Below are 17,255 nucleotides of genomic sequence, written 5' to 3'. Positions count from 1 at the left end.
TTTTTAATCTTGAATGCATATTAGAAACACCTGAATAATTTAATAACCCACTAATTTCTGGGAGCCTGCCTTACCAACTGGCACTATTTTGTAAAGATTTGTTTATCTGGAAGGCAAATCAAAAGAGAGCAGGTAGAAATGAGGACTTGCTGATTCACACTCCAGGTGGCTGCAAAAGTCAGATGGAAACCAGGATAAAGCTGGCAGCCTGGAGCACCTTCCTGCTTTTCCAGTTTGGTGTAAGTGTCCTAAGCACTCCAGCCAACTTCTACTGCTTGCTCAGGTGTGTTAAACCCAGTTTGGAAGCATAGCACCTGGGAGTTGAATTGACATCTGTTAAGGAATGCAGGCATTAATTAAGCAGCAACTTAACCTGCTGCACACAAATGTGAATTCACCACCCAATTATTCTAACATGAGACTTCTCAGGATATTGTAGTTGGGGGCAAAGATCCAGCCCCCCCCAAAAAAATGTTTTGTGTGCCTCAAAAAGCAGGCAGGTGCCCTCCATCTAGCTCCTCATAGGAGAATCTTCATTTCTCTTGCATGCAGCAAATGAAGAAGGCCAACCCTGAATATGGATGCCTTTCAACTCAAGGAAGGTAGTTTTGCACAATCATGAATGTGGAAAATCTTCATTGGTTTAAGGACACCAAGTGATGCTGCTTCTACATCATAGGACCCTGAAGTGGCTCCAGCTGCTGAGTAGGGACAGCACAGGGACTGCAGGACCTGAATGGTACACTAAGGGTTTTGCCTAATCTCAGAATGGAACATCCAGAAACTTTCAGGGAGAGTGACAGTCAAGGAAATGGGTGTGGAAATGATTCCACATTTCTCTCACCTCCCCAGTGCATTGTCTCCCAACCCCCTGTATACCTTGCCAATGGAGGAGGGACAGTGTAGGTTTTGACAATGTTGGACGAATGCTTGGCTCCGTTTTCTGAGACCATTCCTCTAAATGCCTTGGGATATACAGAATAGAGGGCCCTAATAGGGGTCATGAGCAACAAACAATGTATGATGTAGCTTAGTGACTTTAAATCCTGAAGGAGAATGCAGTGCCAAGCTTTTCAGGCTATATAATAAATACAGAAATGTCCTCAGAAGGTGTCTGAGCAGCCACCATTACTTACAGTTCAGCCTGATTTCACAAAGAATTTCAGCCCGATTTCACAAATCACTTATACCTGGTGACTGCTCTGTGGCCCCTCTGGATAACCGCTAGTCTCCGGAGCTGCGGGCCACCTCTCCTCATATTGCCCTTGACCTGTTCTCAAAGGTCAACTCTGGCTTCCATAGAATTAGGCTCTTGACACCTGGTGGCCTGAGTATGAGCCATGACCTTTGAGGGGAGAAACAGATCTTCTCATAGTAGAGACAAGATTGTGTAATAAATGATGCATTAGGGACAACTAAGTTCTTATACTGACATGTCAAGAAACTGTCCAACTGTCCCCATACCCTTGAACCAAAGACTTAAAGGAAAAAAGATGGCAACAGGAAGCAAGTGGAGTTCTGTTTATTGTTACAGATAGAGTGCTTTCCCTCTAGGGGGAGGCCCTCCCTTTACCAGCAGTCACCATTGTGGCTGATGACCTCAATCCCACAAGGAGCTCTGGGTACACATCTCAGAAGCAAAGAGACCAGAAGGCTCGCCCAGGGGCAGGTACACACTCATGTAGATTTGTAGGGTTCTCCCTGTGCTTCAAGCCCACCACTCCATGGCATCTCCCTAAAGGAACTGGGCACTGGCCTTTCCTTAGAAACTGCCTCATTTTCAGTCTTGGGGCTAGACTCTGTCAGAACACATGTAAACACAGATGGTTCTAAGGCTTTATGGATAACTTCCATAGTGTGTCATAGGCAAGCCTTCGGAGAACATGGCAATGTCAATTCTATAGGTTCATGACCTAGGTAATGGGAAGAGACACAGCTGGGGGACTATGTGAGCTAATATAGGAGGAATTCCTGGCTTTGAAGATAAGGGGAGGGCTGAGATGAAGGCCCTGGGAATCACCCTTATAAAACAGAATCACAAGTCAGTCTGCAGCGTGCCTAGGAGCCTTGAGAGGGCACCCTGCATGCACAGGAGGGCTGTCAGGGGAAGGCATCTCAGGGGAGCAGCACTGGAGCTGGACAGGGGCATTGGAGCAGCTCTGGAGCCTGCAGGGGTCTTATCCTGGGGCTCCACTTTGCCTCCTGAAGATTCTAAGCAGGGTCCCCGAGGAGTGGGAATGATGTCTGGAATCCAGCCTGTGGTGTTTTCTACAAGCTCCTGCAAAAGAACCGATAAAGTTAGAAGCCTGCCTATCACCTTTCCTATCCCAAGGCCTTAATTAACCTTCCAGAATCCTGACAGAGCTCGCAGGCACCTGTGATGTGATTCATTCACATTCACAGTCCAGAGCAGCCAAGAACTGTCTGTCTACTTCCTCAGCTCTTCCTTCCTTGGTGGGTGTCCTTCTCACTGTCATTAGCTCATTTAATCGTCCACTCTTCCAGCCCTTGCCCAAGACCACACACATACTTTAATTCGATTTCTTTTTTCAGAAATCCCTTGAAGTCTTCTTGTGTAAAAGCATCCCTTAGGACCTTAGAAGTGTGTCATTCTCTGTAGGTTAGACATGCAGAGCTTGTTTCTCGACATTGCTAGCTAGACCTCATTTCTATCTGTGTGTTGCCTCATGGAGCAGGAGGTGCTTTGTGTTACTCCAACAGCAGGGAGCCTCGCCTTATAGAGTGGCATCGCCTGAGACACATCAATAGTCTTGATTAACACAGTCAGCTGGGCCTCCTTGCAGGCTTTCTCGGCCTTCTTAATGTTCTCTGGTGTCCACTCAACACTGCTCATGGCCATCATGCCCTCCATGGGACTGCAGAGGACGGTGAGATCAGGGCAGCAGAAGACAGTCATTTAGGGTTGATTGGAGCTTTGAACAAACGTGCAGAAAGTACCCTCATTTGTGTAAGCCTCATTTCTACGCAGCATTAGACATGAGGCAAGTCTTACAGCTTAATGAGAGCACCACCATCAGCTTGACATAAAAAAATCATTTGAACTCTCAGAGAACAATTCTAATATATATATAATTGTATATATATATATAAATCTAGAATTTTCTGGCTTTTGAAGGAAGTGATTCTTAATCTGGAGGTTATGGGGTTCAGAAAGGTTTATGGAGTGATTTCAGGGAACCTGTTAAGTGCCTTGAAATTTCACATGAAAGCAATGCAATCCACACAGGTAATTTTTCTTTGGGAGTCACATCAGTACTCTCCCAAGAGTCACAGAGGTTCCTGGAGAGTGGGACACTGACAAGGACAGGCATGAAGAGTTCAGGAGCTGATGAGACTGTCCACTGTGCAATCCTGGCTCATCAGCCTGGGTAGTAGTGGATGGGTCTCCTTTGACACTTTTCCCCCAATTCCTGCAATCCCAGGGTCCCTCCCATACACACTTCAGGGCTTTGTCCTTCAGGATGACTCACTCAGACACCTCTTCCCCCAGCTCATGGGCTACAGAGATGATGTCAGGATACCCGTGGCAGCTGGAGATGTTATTTCGGGGATAGTAGAAGAGGAAGATGAGGCACATCTCATTAATAGTGCTAGGACCTCCCTGGAGAAAAGGAGAAAAATGGAAAGACTAGTATAGAAAGAAAATACAAAGCCATACAAGAGAGAAGAAAAGGGTGGACGGAAGTAGTTTAAGCAGTTGTTCTATCTGGAAGGGCTTTTCCCTTTCTCCTTTATGTGGCGCCAACTCACTACTGATTACCGTACTGTGGAGTTTTTCCTCTATTTCCAACGAGTGGACAATTACCAAAATTACTGTCCAAGAAATCTTCCTTATGTATGCCCTGTCCTCTGCATTCCCTCTGCCATTCTGGTTTGGGTAGGACTCTGTCTCCCCGACCAGCATCAATCCCTATCCCTCCCGATTGCACTCTGTTCTTCACGGAGTCGCCAGGCTATTTGCCGACAACACAGCTTCTTTTCTGTCATCTGACTGTTTTGTAACCTCCAGAGACTGCTGCTATTCATTAACAACAGTCCATAATCACTAACCACCTTCTTTGATTATATTTATAGCAAGTTCCAACCCACTCATTCATCCCATGTATTTACCTGATAGATCTTTCGGGTGTGTGTGTGTCGGGGGGTGTGGAGTGTAGGATCCAGCTCTCCCAAGGACAGGTAAGACAGCATCACTCCTACTTCAAAGAGACTTTCCAATGGCACCATCTTCATGTCAAGTCCATTCCCTCAGACACCTTTTCCTATTCCTGAACTCTAAACCAAGCTCATTTTACTTCACATCCAACCCTTGCTTGTTGCCCCTTCTGCGGCTTTTCCCAGGCTGCTCTTACTTCAGAACTCAACTCTGTATGTCTAAAGCATAACTCCCTTCCCTAATCAGTTATTCAGCTCACTGCAGTGGGACATTATGATTTTGTTTTTCTGTGAATTTCCCTAATTTATTATCCTCAGTCTTCCTTTACGATGTATACACTTTCTATCCTGCATCATTTTCATAGGTGTGTCTATTTTCTTCCTTAATAGCATGCAGTAACTTTTGCATTCCACAGACACACAGAGTTCCTGGTAGCCGTGGCAACAAGAATTACTTCTAAGTAGCATCTACTACAAATCTGGCCATGACTGTTTTTCATGTGTTCACCACACCTCACAACGTCCTTGTGAGATAGGAAATAGTGTTCATTTTCTCATGAAGTACGAAATAGTTGTAAAGTTGTCTAATGTTGGAAAGCTACTAAATGGGGTCTCGACTCCATGATCCTAGTCACTATAATATACTGTCTTTCTATGGTCTTTGTGGGCCATTGAAAGCAAATGCAGGGAATCCCTGTAGCAAGGCCGGAGTGTGAATAGAGCATGTGTGAGTAGGTAAGTCATTACACCACTGAAGTAAAGAAGAGTTTTCAACTGGATTAATCAGAATCATGTGGCAGCCAAAATCAGTGTGGAGCTCTCTTTGCTGACCATTGGTCAAAGTCACTATGATGGCAAGAGAGGTACTTACGAAAGTGATGGAGTCACAACCCAGGGTCTCGTAGTGACATTCAACCAGCAATTCATCACCCTGTTCATGGTAAATAAAGACTGATAATAAGACACAGAGGAATTGGTACAATCTTGGAACACTCTTGGTTAGCAATTATGAGCTCAGACCCCGCCTTTTCTTCCACTCTAGTCCTGCTTCCCTCAGGCTCCCACCGGCTTAATCTCCACTCGAGCTGGCAAATCTCGAGTCTCCTGCAGATAGAAGTCATAGGAATCATCTTTACAGATTGTTCGGAGTTGAGAAGATGAGGTCAGGAGGACCCACCAATAAAGGCACAGTATGGGTCATCGTATGATGCTGCAGCAACCACAAAAATAAACCCCCAAAGTCCCTTCTTCCAAAGTTTCATGTCCTCTAGGAATAGTTCCAGCTCTTCCTTATTCTCAACCAACATGTCCCAGTGATGCTGAATAAGTAACTCTTTCTATAATTTATTCCCATATGCAGAAAGCAAAGCCAAAGTCTTCCTTCACCTGTATTGTACAGCCTGCAGAGCTCGCCCAGCCAAGTGGGTATGGAGCAGGTAGCCATATACCTGTATGTCTGGCACTGGGGCCCCATTCATCTGTAACAGGGAAAGGACACAGTCCTTGGTTAAGAATTTGACCTTGACCTGTTCCTTAATTTCCCTTCCTTGTTGTTTGACACCTTCCTCTATGGATGATACTCAGCCCCTTAATTCATATTGAATTCTTCTGGCCCTTTCTCTTACTCATCTCCTCTTTCCACAGACCCCTGACTTACTTTCTTTTCTGCATGACTCACACTGGTGTTTTTCTGAACATCAGACTATAATCATTCTCCAACTCTGGGGTCCCAGCTGTGTGACTTTGGGGTCAGCTTGGCCCTGTGATGGGGAGCAAGGCAGATGCAGAGAGAGAAATTCTCTGTTGCCTGATTCATTCCTGTAATAGCAGCAACAGCCAGCCCTGGGCAGGCCAAAGCCAGGAGCCAGGCTCTTCCAGGGGTGCCATGTGGGCGCAGGGACCTAAGTACTCAGCTGTCCTCGTTGCTTTCCCAAGTGCACCAGCAGGGTGGTGGAATGAATGTGGAAGAGCTGGGATCTAAGCCAGCATCCGTATGAATGCTGGTACCGCAGGTGGTGGCTTTATCTGCTATGCCACAGTGCCATCCCCATAAAACATAATTTTAAAAGACAAGTTATTCTCTCAAGCCAGAGAACTTCCCTACCAAAGTGTAAGAGAAAAAAACCCAACCAAACCAACAAACATGGCTTTATTGTGGAATGAAGCTTCGCTGTGGAATAAGCATTAAACCAGAATGAAATTTTCATCCATTATTATGCAGAAAACTGCAAAGTCAGGGAAAATTTTCACTTTTTTGCAACCAACCATAGAAATTCTCAAGATAAAGTGACTAGTCCTCAAACAGAACTCGACAGTATGTACAGTTCATTCTGCATTTACTTGTTGGTTATCTTGGTCATCTGTTTTGTTACCTGGCTTTACTGAAAGAAAACTTGTAATATCATGCCTTCCTTATCAGAGAAGATAGCTTGTCAGCTTCATACAAAATACCTACTTTCAAGTCAGTTAAGCTTCCACAGGACACTCTTATCTGCCTTTGGTCAGGCCTTCCTATCTTCCCTTGGAACCTGGCAGGCGGGGCACTGCGCTCCTGGAGGAGTACATTTCAGAAACAGCTCAATGTGTCCTTGAGGAAGACATTTTACAGCTAGCAACAATTTCATTCTTTTAATTTTAATTTTTAAGATTTATTTTATTTATATTGGAAAGTAGGAAATACAGAGAGGAGGAGAGACAAAGGAAGATCTTCTGTCTGTTGTTTCATTCCTCAAGCAGCCACAATGGCGGGAGCTGAGCCAATCCGAAGCCACGAGACAGGAGCCTCTTCTGGGTCTCCCACACAGGTGCAGGGTCCCAAGGCTTTGGGGCCATCCTTGATTGCTTTCCCAGGCCACAAGTAGAGAGCTGGATGGGAAACAGAGCTGCTGGGATTAGAACCAGCATCCACATGGGATCCCAGCACTTGCAAGGTGAGGACCTTAGCCACTAGGCTATGGTGCCAGGCCCAGATATTTCACTTTTGAAAATATTTCCATATATTTCAAAGAGACGGGAGAGAATTTTACATTTCTATTCTATTACAGTAAAAAATCTGAAAAAAAAAAAAAAAGAGGAGAGGAAGAGATCTTCTTTCCAGCTCTCTTATTTTAAACACATCATTGCACTCACAAACAGCAGGAACCTGAGTTTCTGTTGGGGACTGCCCAGGGTGGCCCTGCAGTGCCTTCTATGTGCTAATGTGCGCGTCGCTGAGAGATGCTTGTTCGGTGCTACAAGCATCAGTTACTTGCACTGAGACACTTGACTCACTGAGCACATCCTACTGTTGTGGGAACAATGGAATACAGTTGGGAGGTTGCAGGGCCGGTCCCTTCCCTGTGCACTGAGTGACGGCAGCACGTGTAGGGATGCCTATGGGAGCGTCAGTTGCTGCTCAGGAAGTGGGAACACATTCTTACATCTGAGGTTAGAGCAAGGGGAGAAGACACACACCACGCTCAGTTTCCTGATAAAACTCCGCCCTGCACAGCTACAGACTAACAGCCGCTGATCACCACTGGCCGGTCAGGACTCCTGCACTCTCCCCTGGCTCCGACCTGCTGGAGAGAGAGAGAGATGGTGGCTCGCGGAATGATGCCATTTCCCATTCTGTGTGGCTGCCTGCTTGCAGCGGCTGTGACTGCAGGTCAGATGGCAAGCAGAGGAAGGCAGAGGGACCTGGTGGCAGGGTTGGCAAAGAATTGTTCCCTAATCGCTGCCCTGCTAAAGCCTCCCCAGGTGTAATTCTTCCCCTTCCAGTCTGTTCTCAGCAGCCTGTCTCAACATTAGTTTGGAGTTCCCTCTTCAGGACTTAGCTGAGTTCATTACTTCCTAAGGTGTACTCCTTCCACCTTCTACCTGTCCTTCTCTGTATTGCAGATGCTACTGCAAGCCTAGTAGAGCAAAGGCCCAGGTGGGTCTTCGTACTCCATGGACAGACGAAGACCCTACATTGTATCCTGAAGAATTCCCAGTATCCCTGGATGAGCTGGTACCAACACGATCTCCAGGGACAACTACAGATTCTGGCCAGTCTTCGTAGTTCTGGAGAGAAGGAGGTCATATCCCGTCCTGGAGCAGACTACCTGGCTACACGGGTCAGTGACACAGAGCTAAGTTTGCAAGTGACCAATGTGACCCAGGGCAGGTTTCTCTACTGCACCTGCAGCAAAGACACAATGAGAAACTTTCCTTACACATCTGAATAAAAACCACATACACAGATCCAACCCCTCCTCCTCTACCCCACAGGCCTCCTAAGCCTGTTGCTGGAGCCAGCTTCCCTCCCAGCTTCCTGAGCATGAGTACAGGTTCCCTGATGACTTCTCCCCTCACCTTTCATGGAACATTGTCTACCTTGCACAGCAATTTGACTCTGGGTTCTGGAGAGCTTGAATACAGATAATTGTTACTTGTGAGCTTTAGGAAAATCTCTATACTTCTTCAAACTATTCTGTGTTTGTAAAATACAGAAAACACCTCTATCTCAGAGGGCGGTTGCAGGGGTGGTACAATACAGTCAGAGAACATCTTTATGTAACACAGTAGGATAGAGAAAACGATCAATGAGCCCAGTACTGCTCTCTGAGGGGTGTGATTCTAAGCTGCGTGTTGCATCGTGAGGCCAGTATCAGTCCACAGAGCAGGGCTGGAGAAATGTTTGGGGTTTCCTGAATTTCTGCACTCTCAGTCCTGGAGTTAGCTCACCCCATCTCAGCTTCTTGCATCTTCTTGCTGAGCTTTACAAAGAAGCCAAGGAAGGACCACAGGGTGCTTTCTACATACTGAACTGAAAAAGTCGAGTCAGAGTTGCAATAATGCCATGCATGGATAGGGCCAGACCCAGACAGCCAACTCTGAGGACAAATAACTGAGAAGGAGAGAGAGAGAGAGAGAGAGAGAGAGAGAGAGAGAGAGAGAGAGAGAGAGAGAGAGAAAAGCAAGAGAATTAGGATTCAGGATTCTAACTCTGCAGAGGTAGGAGACAGGAAGAGCCACTGCAGCTGAGCTCGTCTGGTTCCAGCTCAGAGCTTGTCTACTCAACAGGGAGCATACCAGATGCTGTCGCTGCAATTAGTTCCCAAGTTCATGAACACATTGAGATTCTAAAGTCATAAGTTACTAGTCCTAAGAAAGTGGAAATTTAATCCAATTTCGGTGCTTAGGATGTGAGCCTCATGGACAGCCTTAGGTCCTTAGGTGTTGTGCCCTCAGAAGTTAGTTCGTGGTGAGGGTTTTTGCAGCAGTTGGCATCAGCCCCACCTTGATCCGGTTCTGCTTCGTAGATCACCGTGTAGTGGTTCCCTTATACGTGCTTGTCAGCACTGACCTCACCAGATGCCACGCCAATGGGGACACCCCACCTTGGCCTTAAGCCTATCAAACTGTAAGCTAAATAAACCTTTTCTCTTTTGCAACTGAGTTGCCTGAGGTATTCTATTACCATGATGTGAGCAGATGTGTGGTGACTGAGAAGGCTCATCCAAGGAGCATCCAGTTCTGGTGGCAGGGTGGGCAGGCAGGCAGAGAAAAAGTCGCAGGGCTACTTCCTCAAGGCTTGTTGTGAGGAGGATTTTCCACCAGGGGGCGCCATCTGCCCATGTTTCTCCACAGGACATGCACTAGTTGAGTGGGGGTTCCAACAGACCATCAGGGACCTGGCTTTAATTATTCTCCTCTTCCCTTCCTTGACGCCCTGCCTGTCATCCCTGTCTCTTTTTTCTCCCACACAAGTGGCTCAGCCTGGGACTGGACAGGACACATTTAGGGTCGCTTTCCTTGTCCATGTTCTTTTCCTAATATACAGTGTGTTGTTAAAAAAAAAAAAAAGATGGCTTTTCCATGATACACAAACCTCAGACATTTATTATTTCACGTCTTTCTGCTGTTGAAGCAGGAATTTCTTTTCTAGCTATGTCTGGGCCCAGAGAAGAGAAAACAGAAGCTCTGAACTTGAGAGTTGCTAAATGACCACTGGATGAGTTTTGGTTGAAACTGACCACTTCCTGACATCTCTTTAATTTAAAGTCACTTTATTTTTCTGTTTGCCTGTGGTTTGAGTCTGGCTGTAATTTCCGTACCTCCATTGCTTTCTCTGTGTGTGTGTCTCTCTCACACACACACCCACACGTACATACGACATACAGTTCATAAAAATCCTCTTCAGTGTCAACCTCACACCTTTACCCTTCTGCCCCGCAATGACTTCAGGCACACACCCTTCATGTCCTGTCTCTAGCTGTGGCATACAAATTCAGAACAGTTGGAGACCAGATTGGAGCTTGAGGAAATCCCAGTTGGACTGCACAGTCCCCCTGAGGGTGAGACATTAGATGTTCCTAACGGGTGGGCCGGTGATGGTTACTCAGAAAGGGTGGGAGGTACACGGGTTCTGGAGGCAAGCAGGTGGCAGGTGGAAAGGGATCAGTGGAGTCAAAAGTGAATCACTGGCAGGAGCATTGGAACAAGGAAACTCCTAGGTGAAGAGGTGATGGGCAATCCGGCTCATATAAGGAGATATTAAATGCAATACCCTCTATGGTTTCCATACTTAAATCCTTTCCCCCATCTATACTAAATAGCTCACTCCCTCTCAGACTTCCTTTTCCCAATATATATATATTTAACTTGCCCAAAGCTCTAATTTAGTAGAAGTGATAAAAGATTTGGTGCCCAGAATAGCTCTGAAATGGGCTTCTCCCTCATCTCACCACCCACCAGTTTCCCAATTATCAGTTTGTGATAAGTCGTAAGCCTCAATTGTTGAAGGAGCATTGAGTTTCTTGCCTCCATTTATAAGGGAAGAAGAACTGTTCCATATGGGCATGTGTAATCACCACTTTCTCCAACACAAGTGAGACATGTACTCACGGACCAATGCAGTTTAATTCTAGATTGAACTTAAAGGCAGATTGTCACAGGGCCCAGAATTTCTGCTATGGGAGCTCAGTTGTTCCGGATTGTGTTTTTAATCCAGGTCACATAGTTAAAGATGTTGGTATAGATGCCAACATCAGCTCTCAAAACACATCCATCTGCATAAGACAGGATTCCTTGAAGTACCCCATTGCAGACTGCAGGGGCAGCTGAGACTTCCTGTCAAGAAATTAGAAAGTGAGTTATCTTTCTGTCAGAAGATACAAAGGATAAAACAAGGAAATCGAAGACCGTATGTTACCTTGCAAGGCTGTCTCCTTCCTGGCACAATGCCAATGCACAGCATGCCCTCTGTGATCCTGTAAGCTTTATAGGTACTGCGACACTCTGCTTTGGTGATAACAGAGATGTTCACGTTTTGTAGTGAGTCAGGTTCCTTTGCTAGAGGGAAAAAAAAGACACTAAATGTCTTTGAGAGCTAGGAGTTCTTGTAGGCACTGATTCTCACCTTCCATTTTTTTTCAACGTAACTTCGACATAGCAAAAGAGATCTCACAGCGAGAAAAGCAAGAGCCGACAGGATCAGCAGGGAATGAGAGATGGTCAGGTTAACGGTTTCTGATGCCAGCGTCTGCTCTCTTGTGCAAGCCATTCAGTTGCTGCAAGTCACATGTTTACACGAGTGTGATTAAAGGAAACAAATTACTTGGAAATATGCTGGAGATACTTTTAACATGGAAGTCTTAGAGTCTGAAAACATTTGGAGATATCTAACCTAGCTTTTCAAATATTAAATACAAAAAAGAATATTCATTAAAAACAGTGTGTCATTAGTCATTGGCAAAATACTAAAGATTTGGAATTGAGTGTAGGGGGGCAGGCACTTGCCAGGGTTGTGAAGCTGTCCCTTGAGACATCTGCACCCGTATCAGAGTGTCTGGGTTTGAGTCCACTCTTGACTCAACCTTCCTGTTCACATGATGGCTCGAGCACTATAGTCCTTGCCACGCTCATGGGAAACCTGATTTCAGTTCCTGGCTCCTGGCTTCATGCTGGCCCAGCTTGCTTGTTACAGGCATTTGAAGAGTGGATCGGCAGACGGGAAACCTTCCCTTGTTTTTACAGCTTTCTCTGTGTGTATCTCTCTCTCACACAAATAAAATATTTTTTTGGAAGTTTTTAAAACTGCAGTACCTGATTCCTAATTCAAGTTCTTTCTTTGGTATTGCCCCCTAGAAATCATGGAATGTGAATATCTATGCAAATTTCCTATAGAAGCTTTTCCAATCAGAAAGAAAATGGGAAGAAACAAGAACAAAGTAGCACCTGTACCTGTGGCAGATTTTGATATTGTGTTTTTCTTAATAAGTGTGTGTTTATTTTAACGTTTTTGTTTGGGTATTAATTCTTGAAAATAGCATATTTGAAGTCATTTGCTTCATTTTCTAGTCTAGTAGTATTTTAGGGACTAGTTCTATAGGAACTTGCTCATTTAAATGTTTCATGAAACAGATTAACATAAGCTGCAATGGATTTTATAGTCACAGTTCCTTTTGAGTCAAACAAATTAAACATACGTCTCAACAAACAGAGCAAATAACTCAAAGTGACCCACAAAAGATAAAGAATTTGTACTTCTTTGTGTAATCAAGAAAATGTTCTCCCAAATTCTGGTGCATTAACTAAACAGAAACTAACAATGGTTTGGAAAAGAATAGAACTGCTTCTTGGTTGCTACACTAAGTAGAGATGGGTGGGTATAACAGGCCAATGTAAAGTGTATCTTCAGACAATGATGTCTATTGTACGCTGAATGACAAGCACCAAATCAAACTTACTCATGAATAAAGTTTCATTAATAAGCCTTTATAAGAAATACATTATTTTTTGTGTTTTGGTGTTCATGGGTTTTGCAATTAGAGACAGACAAGAGCTTAGGCAGATAGTCTTGTTCAGTAGTTTCAACTTATTTATAGACGACTTCACTGGCAAAGAGAATGGTAGTCTTTTGTTAATTTTAAATATTTATTTTTATTTGAAAGACAGAATGACAGAGAGAGAAGGGAAGATGAAAAGAAATCTTCTTTCTGTTAGTTCCTTCCTCAAATGGCCTGGGCAGGGTCAGGTTGAAGTCAGGTACCCAGAATACCTACTGGGTCTCTCACATGGATGACAGTAGCCCAGTTTCACAGATCATTGTTTGCTCGTTCCTATGATGTATTAGCAGGAAGCCAGATCAGAAGCAGAGCAGCCAGGACACAAAACAGCACTCCATTGTCTATTTTCTGAAGAAATAAATAATACCGAGATTGTTGACTAAAAATGTTGGTGGCGTGGGTTAGCAGCTGGGATGCTGCTTGCTGTGTCCAATTTCCACAGCAAAATGCTTGGGTTTTGAGTCCTGGCTCTCACACATGCATATAGTTTAAAAATATTTGTTTCAGAAACATCTTTTAAGCCTCCAACTAGATAGCTCTACTACAGTCTTTCATAAGGAGGTTTCATTTTATTTGGTACGATACTATGTATTATATTTATCTCATGATCAATTTTACAAGTGTTTTAGTTGTTTTATTATCTGAAAAAATTTGAAAACATGTGATGTGGTTCTGTGCCTCAATTGAGCATTAAGGAAACTGATACTTCAAGTTGAAACAACCTGATATATCACAGTAATAGAATACAAAGGGCTTCCTTCCCTGAAAACCACTTCCATCATCTATAAAAGCAAAGAAGTTAGAACATTGCCAGGGAGAAACATGTTTGAAGGTTTCTTTCAGTGACAGGAGAAAGAGAAAAGAAAGAGGAATGAAAATGTTAGAAGAAAACTTTGCTAGGCAGAATTGTAGAAGAGTACAGAAGATTGGGGCTGCCATTGTACCATGACAGAGTAAGTTTCCACTGGTGACTCCACAGTCCCATATAAGCACTGGTTTATATCTTGACTGTTCCATTTAATTTTCAGGTCATTGTTAATGTGCTTGGGAAAGAAGGAAGATAGCTCAAGTGCTTGGACCACTGCAGCTACATGGGAGATTCTGATGACGTACTGGACTCCTGGCTTCTTTCTGACACAGTCATGGCTATTGCGGCCATTTGGGGAATACACCAAATGGATGGAAGACGTTTCCATCAGTCATTCTCTGTAATTCTGCCTATTAAATAAACAAATAGAATCATTTCTAATTCTGAAGGGATGTCATGTTGAAGTCAACAGGCAACATGGAATGTTTTGAACTTACATGAATCACATATGTTGTAGGCCCAGGTGGAGACGGTGCATGTGGTATCCACAGGGGCAGTTTTGGATGGCAAGTTGACTATTTTCACGTAGTTACTGGGTTCAATAAATTTTTTCAGTTTGATTAACAATAGGTCATGCTCGATAGAGGAGATTGAGAAGTATGGATGATGAATCATCTTCTCGTAGCCAACAACTTGCACATCCTTTTCTTGTCTGTCTGCTGGGATTGTAACCCCCAGCATCACTTGGAGCTTCCTGGAACGATATGAATGTTCAGAGGAACATATGTCGATAGCCTCTCCATCTCTAGGGCATTTTATTAGACTCCCCACAGACAGTTTCTGTGCCATTGGATGTTCCACAAAATTATTCTCCACCTTTTTCGACTGGGAGATGACGCAAGCAGACATCAAGTCTGTGCCCCACCTAGGAGCTCGAAGGGCAGAGTAGTGTGGGGGTTTATTACTCACGGTAAGTTGCAGTGTGCTGATGTAAGCACCCAAAGTGGGTGGACCAGGACTCCAGTGCAGGGCAGGTATTCAGACTTCAAGTAGACTAAGTAGGGTGGAGTAAAGTCAGCTGTGTAATCTGGATTAAAGGCAATGGTAACTGGAAAGGAAGGTGCAGACATGACATTCTGAGCATTTTCCATCACTAGAACCAGTGATTTCTGATATCTTAATAGAGTTCAAGTTCCCTCACACTTTGTTAGTAATTTTATCTGCAAATTAAATCTGTAAAAGGATTTAATTCATGCTACTTCTGCAAATGATGGTTCTCCTTTAATGTTTTTCAACAAATATTCTTTTAAATACGAGCTTTCTTAAATACCCTTCATAATGCTGTGAATAGTATGGTAAATCTACTCATTTTTAAAATAAAAATCTTTAAGATATTTTAAGAAGCCACGACTTTCTCCTAGCAACAACAGAAAGTGGAATAATATAAATGCCATTATAAAAATGACCAAATAAGGGAAGTGATTCATTCACTCAACAAATAAAGAATACGCAGTATATATCATGCTCTGTTTTAGGGAATTATGTAGTGAACAAAACAGATATCCTTGCTCTCACACATCCCAATGAGTGGAGATAACAAGAAGAAAATGACATAGTATGTTAGATGGTGATTAGAGCTACCAGATAAAGAACCTGCGATTCAGGAAAAGAAAAACACTTCTATGTGTGTCTCCATGTGTGGGTTGTGCACATGTGTGCACAGGTGAAAGTCTGTGCATGCATGTGTTTGTCGAACATGTATGTATTGCACAGTGGTAAATCATTGGTCAGAGTGGACTTTACGGGCAATATTGAACAATGAGGTAAAATGGAGGAGTTGAATGATCAATTATTGGGGATAAGGTATTCTATGCAGAAGGCAAATTTGTAGTAGCAGTTTTCAGACCTATGTAAGGAGCATCTCAGAGGCCAGTGTCACTGATGTGGAGGGAGTCGAGGACAGAACACAAAAGGGGATCAGGCACATGATCAAGAAGTTTCTGAAATGGGGAGAACTTGGGTTTGTCTTCTGCATGTCGTATCACTTCAGGATTTTGTGTAGAAGAGTGATGACATTTTCTCATGGATACATGTGACATGTACAGGTACAGACAAAAAGCAGCCTGTTAGAGAACCAGTTGATATTCCATGGAGGAGACATTGGCTTGGGCTATAGTGAGCAGAAGAAGGAAGCAGCTGTGGGACAAGGTTGGATTTATGTTGTGTTTAAGGAACAGACTTCCTAAAATTGCAGAGTGCTAACATAAAAAGTTGTAAGGAAGCATTTAGGGATATCATTTTAAGGTTTCTATTTGAAAACCAGCAAGTGCGCCAGAAACTGTTCAACTCTTCCACATTTAGTTGTGACCATAAGTTGGACAGTTGGTTTCAGTCCCCACTCCTGCTTCTCATCCCCTTACACCACCACCAGTCCTGTTCCAGATAGGTCTGCAGTCTGGTCTCTGCTCTTTATGTATTGGGGTGCCCATGTCCACATATCCCCACAAAAGACGCATGAAATCAAGCTGAGGTAAGTTGGGTAGGCAGTGCCACATAGCAGAGACAGTGACAGTGGGGAGGAACAGAGACCCAATCCTACATCTGACAGCATCTTCTGTCGTGGTCCATTTGTTGTGCTTTCCCCAGGATTTCTCTTTGTTAAAGAAATCAATGTGTGTACACTCACCAGGCAGGTTCAAGAGAGCCCAGAGTAGGAGGAATTTCATAATGTCAAAACAGTTCAGCTTAGAGCCTCAGGAATTATGTGGAGAAGGCAAGGAATAGAACCAAATGACTTAAAACAGGATGGAGCCCTAGAATTCTTTCAGTGGTGAAATTGTTCCAACAAAGACGCCCTTCAGTCAGACGAGGTGGTGATGTTGGCTGTCAGGAAAAGAACAGAGATCAAGGAATTGGTCCTCGATGCAGCAGATAGATAACAGTTCTAGAACTCACCCCTACACCCTCCACTGTACTCTTCAGAGCCAAACAAAAATAAAACAACAACAAAAAACTAACCTGAGAGTTGGTTTTTACTGAATCTCCACAGCATCCTTTACCTGTGTCTCCCCTCTCTGCGCCACATGGAGGATGCTGGCCACTCCTACCTCTGTGATGCTAACCCTCACAAATGTGACACTGATACTTATCTCCAACAGATGTGACCTGACCCTCTGGTGCTGACTTCTGCTCTCTGCCTAGTATTAACTTCTCTTTGGCTCTTCCATGTAACTATTCATCCATTTATTTTTATTGGAAAGACAGACATACAGAGAGAAGTAGATACAGAAAGGAAGATATTCTGTCTGCTGGTTCACTCCCTGAGCGGCCACAATAGCCAGAGCTGAGCCAATTTGAAGCCAGGAGCCAGGAGCTTTTTCTGGGTTTCCCTCGTGGGTACAGGGTCCCAAGGCTTTGGGCCATTCATGATTGCTTTCCCAAGTCACAGGCTGGGAGTT

General features: G+C 44.1%; 2 protein-coding genes and 1 gene segment (V, D, J or C); 1 reads left to right on the top strand and 2 right to left on the bottom strand.

Moving 5' to 3' along the window:
• Positions 1 to 1,896: 1,896 nt before the first annotated feature.
• LOC131477959 (DBH-like monooxygenase protein 2) lies at positions 1,897 to 5,654 on the bottom strand. Its single transcript, XM_058654894.1, has 6 exons — positions 5,562 to 5,654; positions 5,242 to 5,337; positions 5,048 to 5,107; positions 3,492 to 3,622; positions 2,762 to 2,876; positions 1,897 to 2,278 (listed from the first exon to the last, which is right to left on the bottom strand). Exons 1-6 carry the CDS (start codon positions 5,652 to 5,654, stop codon positions 2,036 to 2,038), a joined length of 738 nt encoding a protein of 245 aa, XP_058510877.1. The 3' UTR covers positions 1,897 to 2,035.
• A 2,097-nt stretch (positions 5,655 to 7,751) lies between these two features.
• On the top strand, positions 7,752 to 8,384 carry LOC131483340 (T-cell receptor beta chain V region E1-like). The segment is given in 2 exon segments: positions 7,752 to 7,822; positions 8,056 to 8,384. Coding segments are annotated over 2 exon segments (399 nt in total).
• Positions 8,385 to 11,042: 2,658 nt separating this feature from the next.
• PRSS58 (serine protease 58) lies at positions 11,043 to 16,961 on the bottom strand. Its single transcript, XM_004594347.3, has 6 exons — positions 16,816 to 16,961; positions 16,484 to 16,680; positions 14,767 to 14,905; positions 14,295 to 14,551; positions 11,354 to 11,493; positions 11,043 to 11,271 (listed from the first exon to the last, which is right to left on the bottom strand). Exons 2-6 carry the CDS (start codon positions 16,521 to 16,523, stop codon positions 11,122 to 11,124), a joined length of 726 nt encoding a protein of 241 aa, XP_004594404.2. The 5' UTR covers positions 16,524 to 16,680; positions 16,816 to 16,961; the 3' UTR covers positions 11,043 to 11,121.
• Positions 16,962 to 17,255: the final 294 nt, after the last annotated feature.

The sequence above is a fragment of the Ochotona princeps genome, chromosome 25 (assembly GCF_030435755.1).
Source record: "Ochotona princeps isolate mOchPri1 chromosome 25, mOchPri1.hap1, whole genome shotgun sequence".
In the NCBI taxonomy this organism is placed as follows: Eukaryota; Metazoa; Chordata; class Mammalia; order Lagomorpha; family Ochotonidae; genus Ochotona; species Ochotona princeps.
The sequence above is the reverse complement of the archived record's forward strand: the minus strand, read 5'-3'. Positions and strand labels throughout refer to the sequence as shown.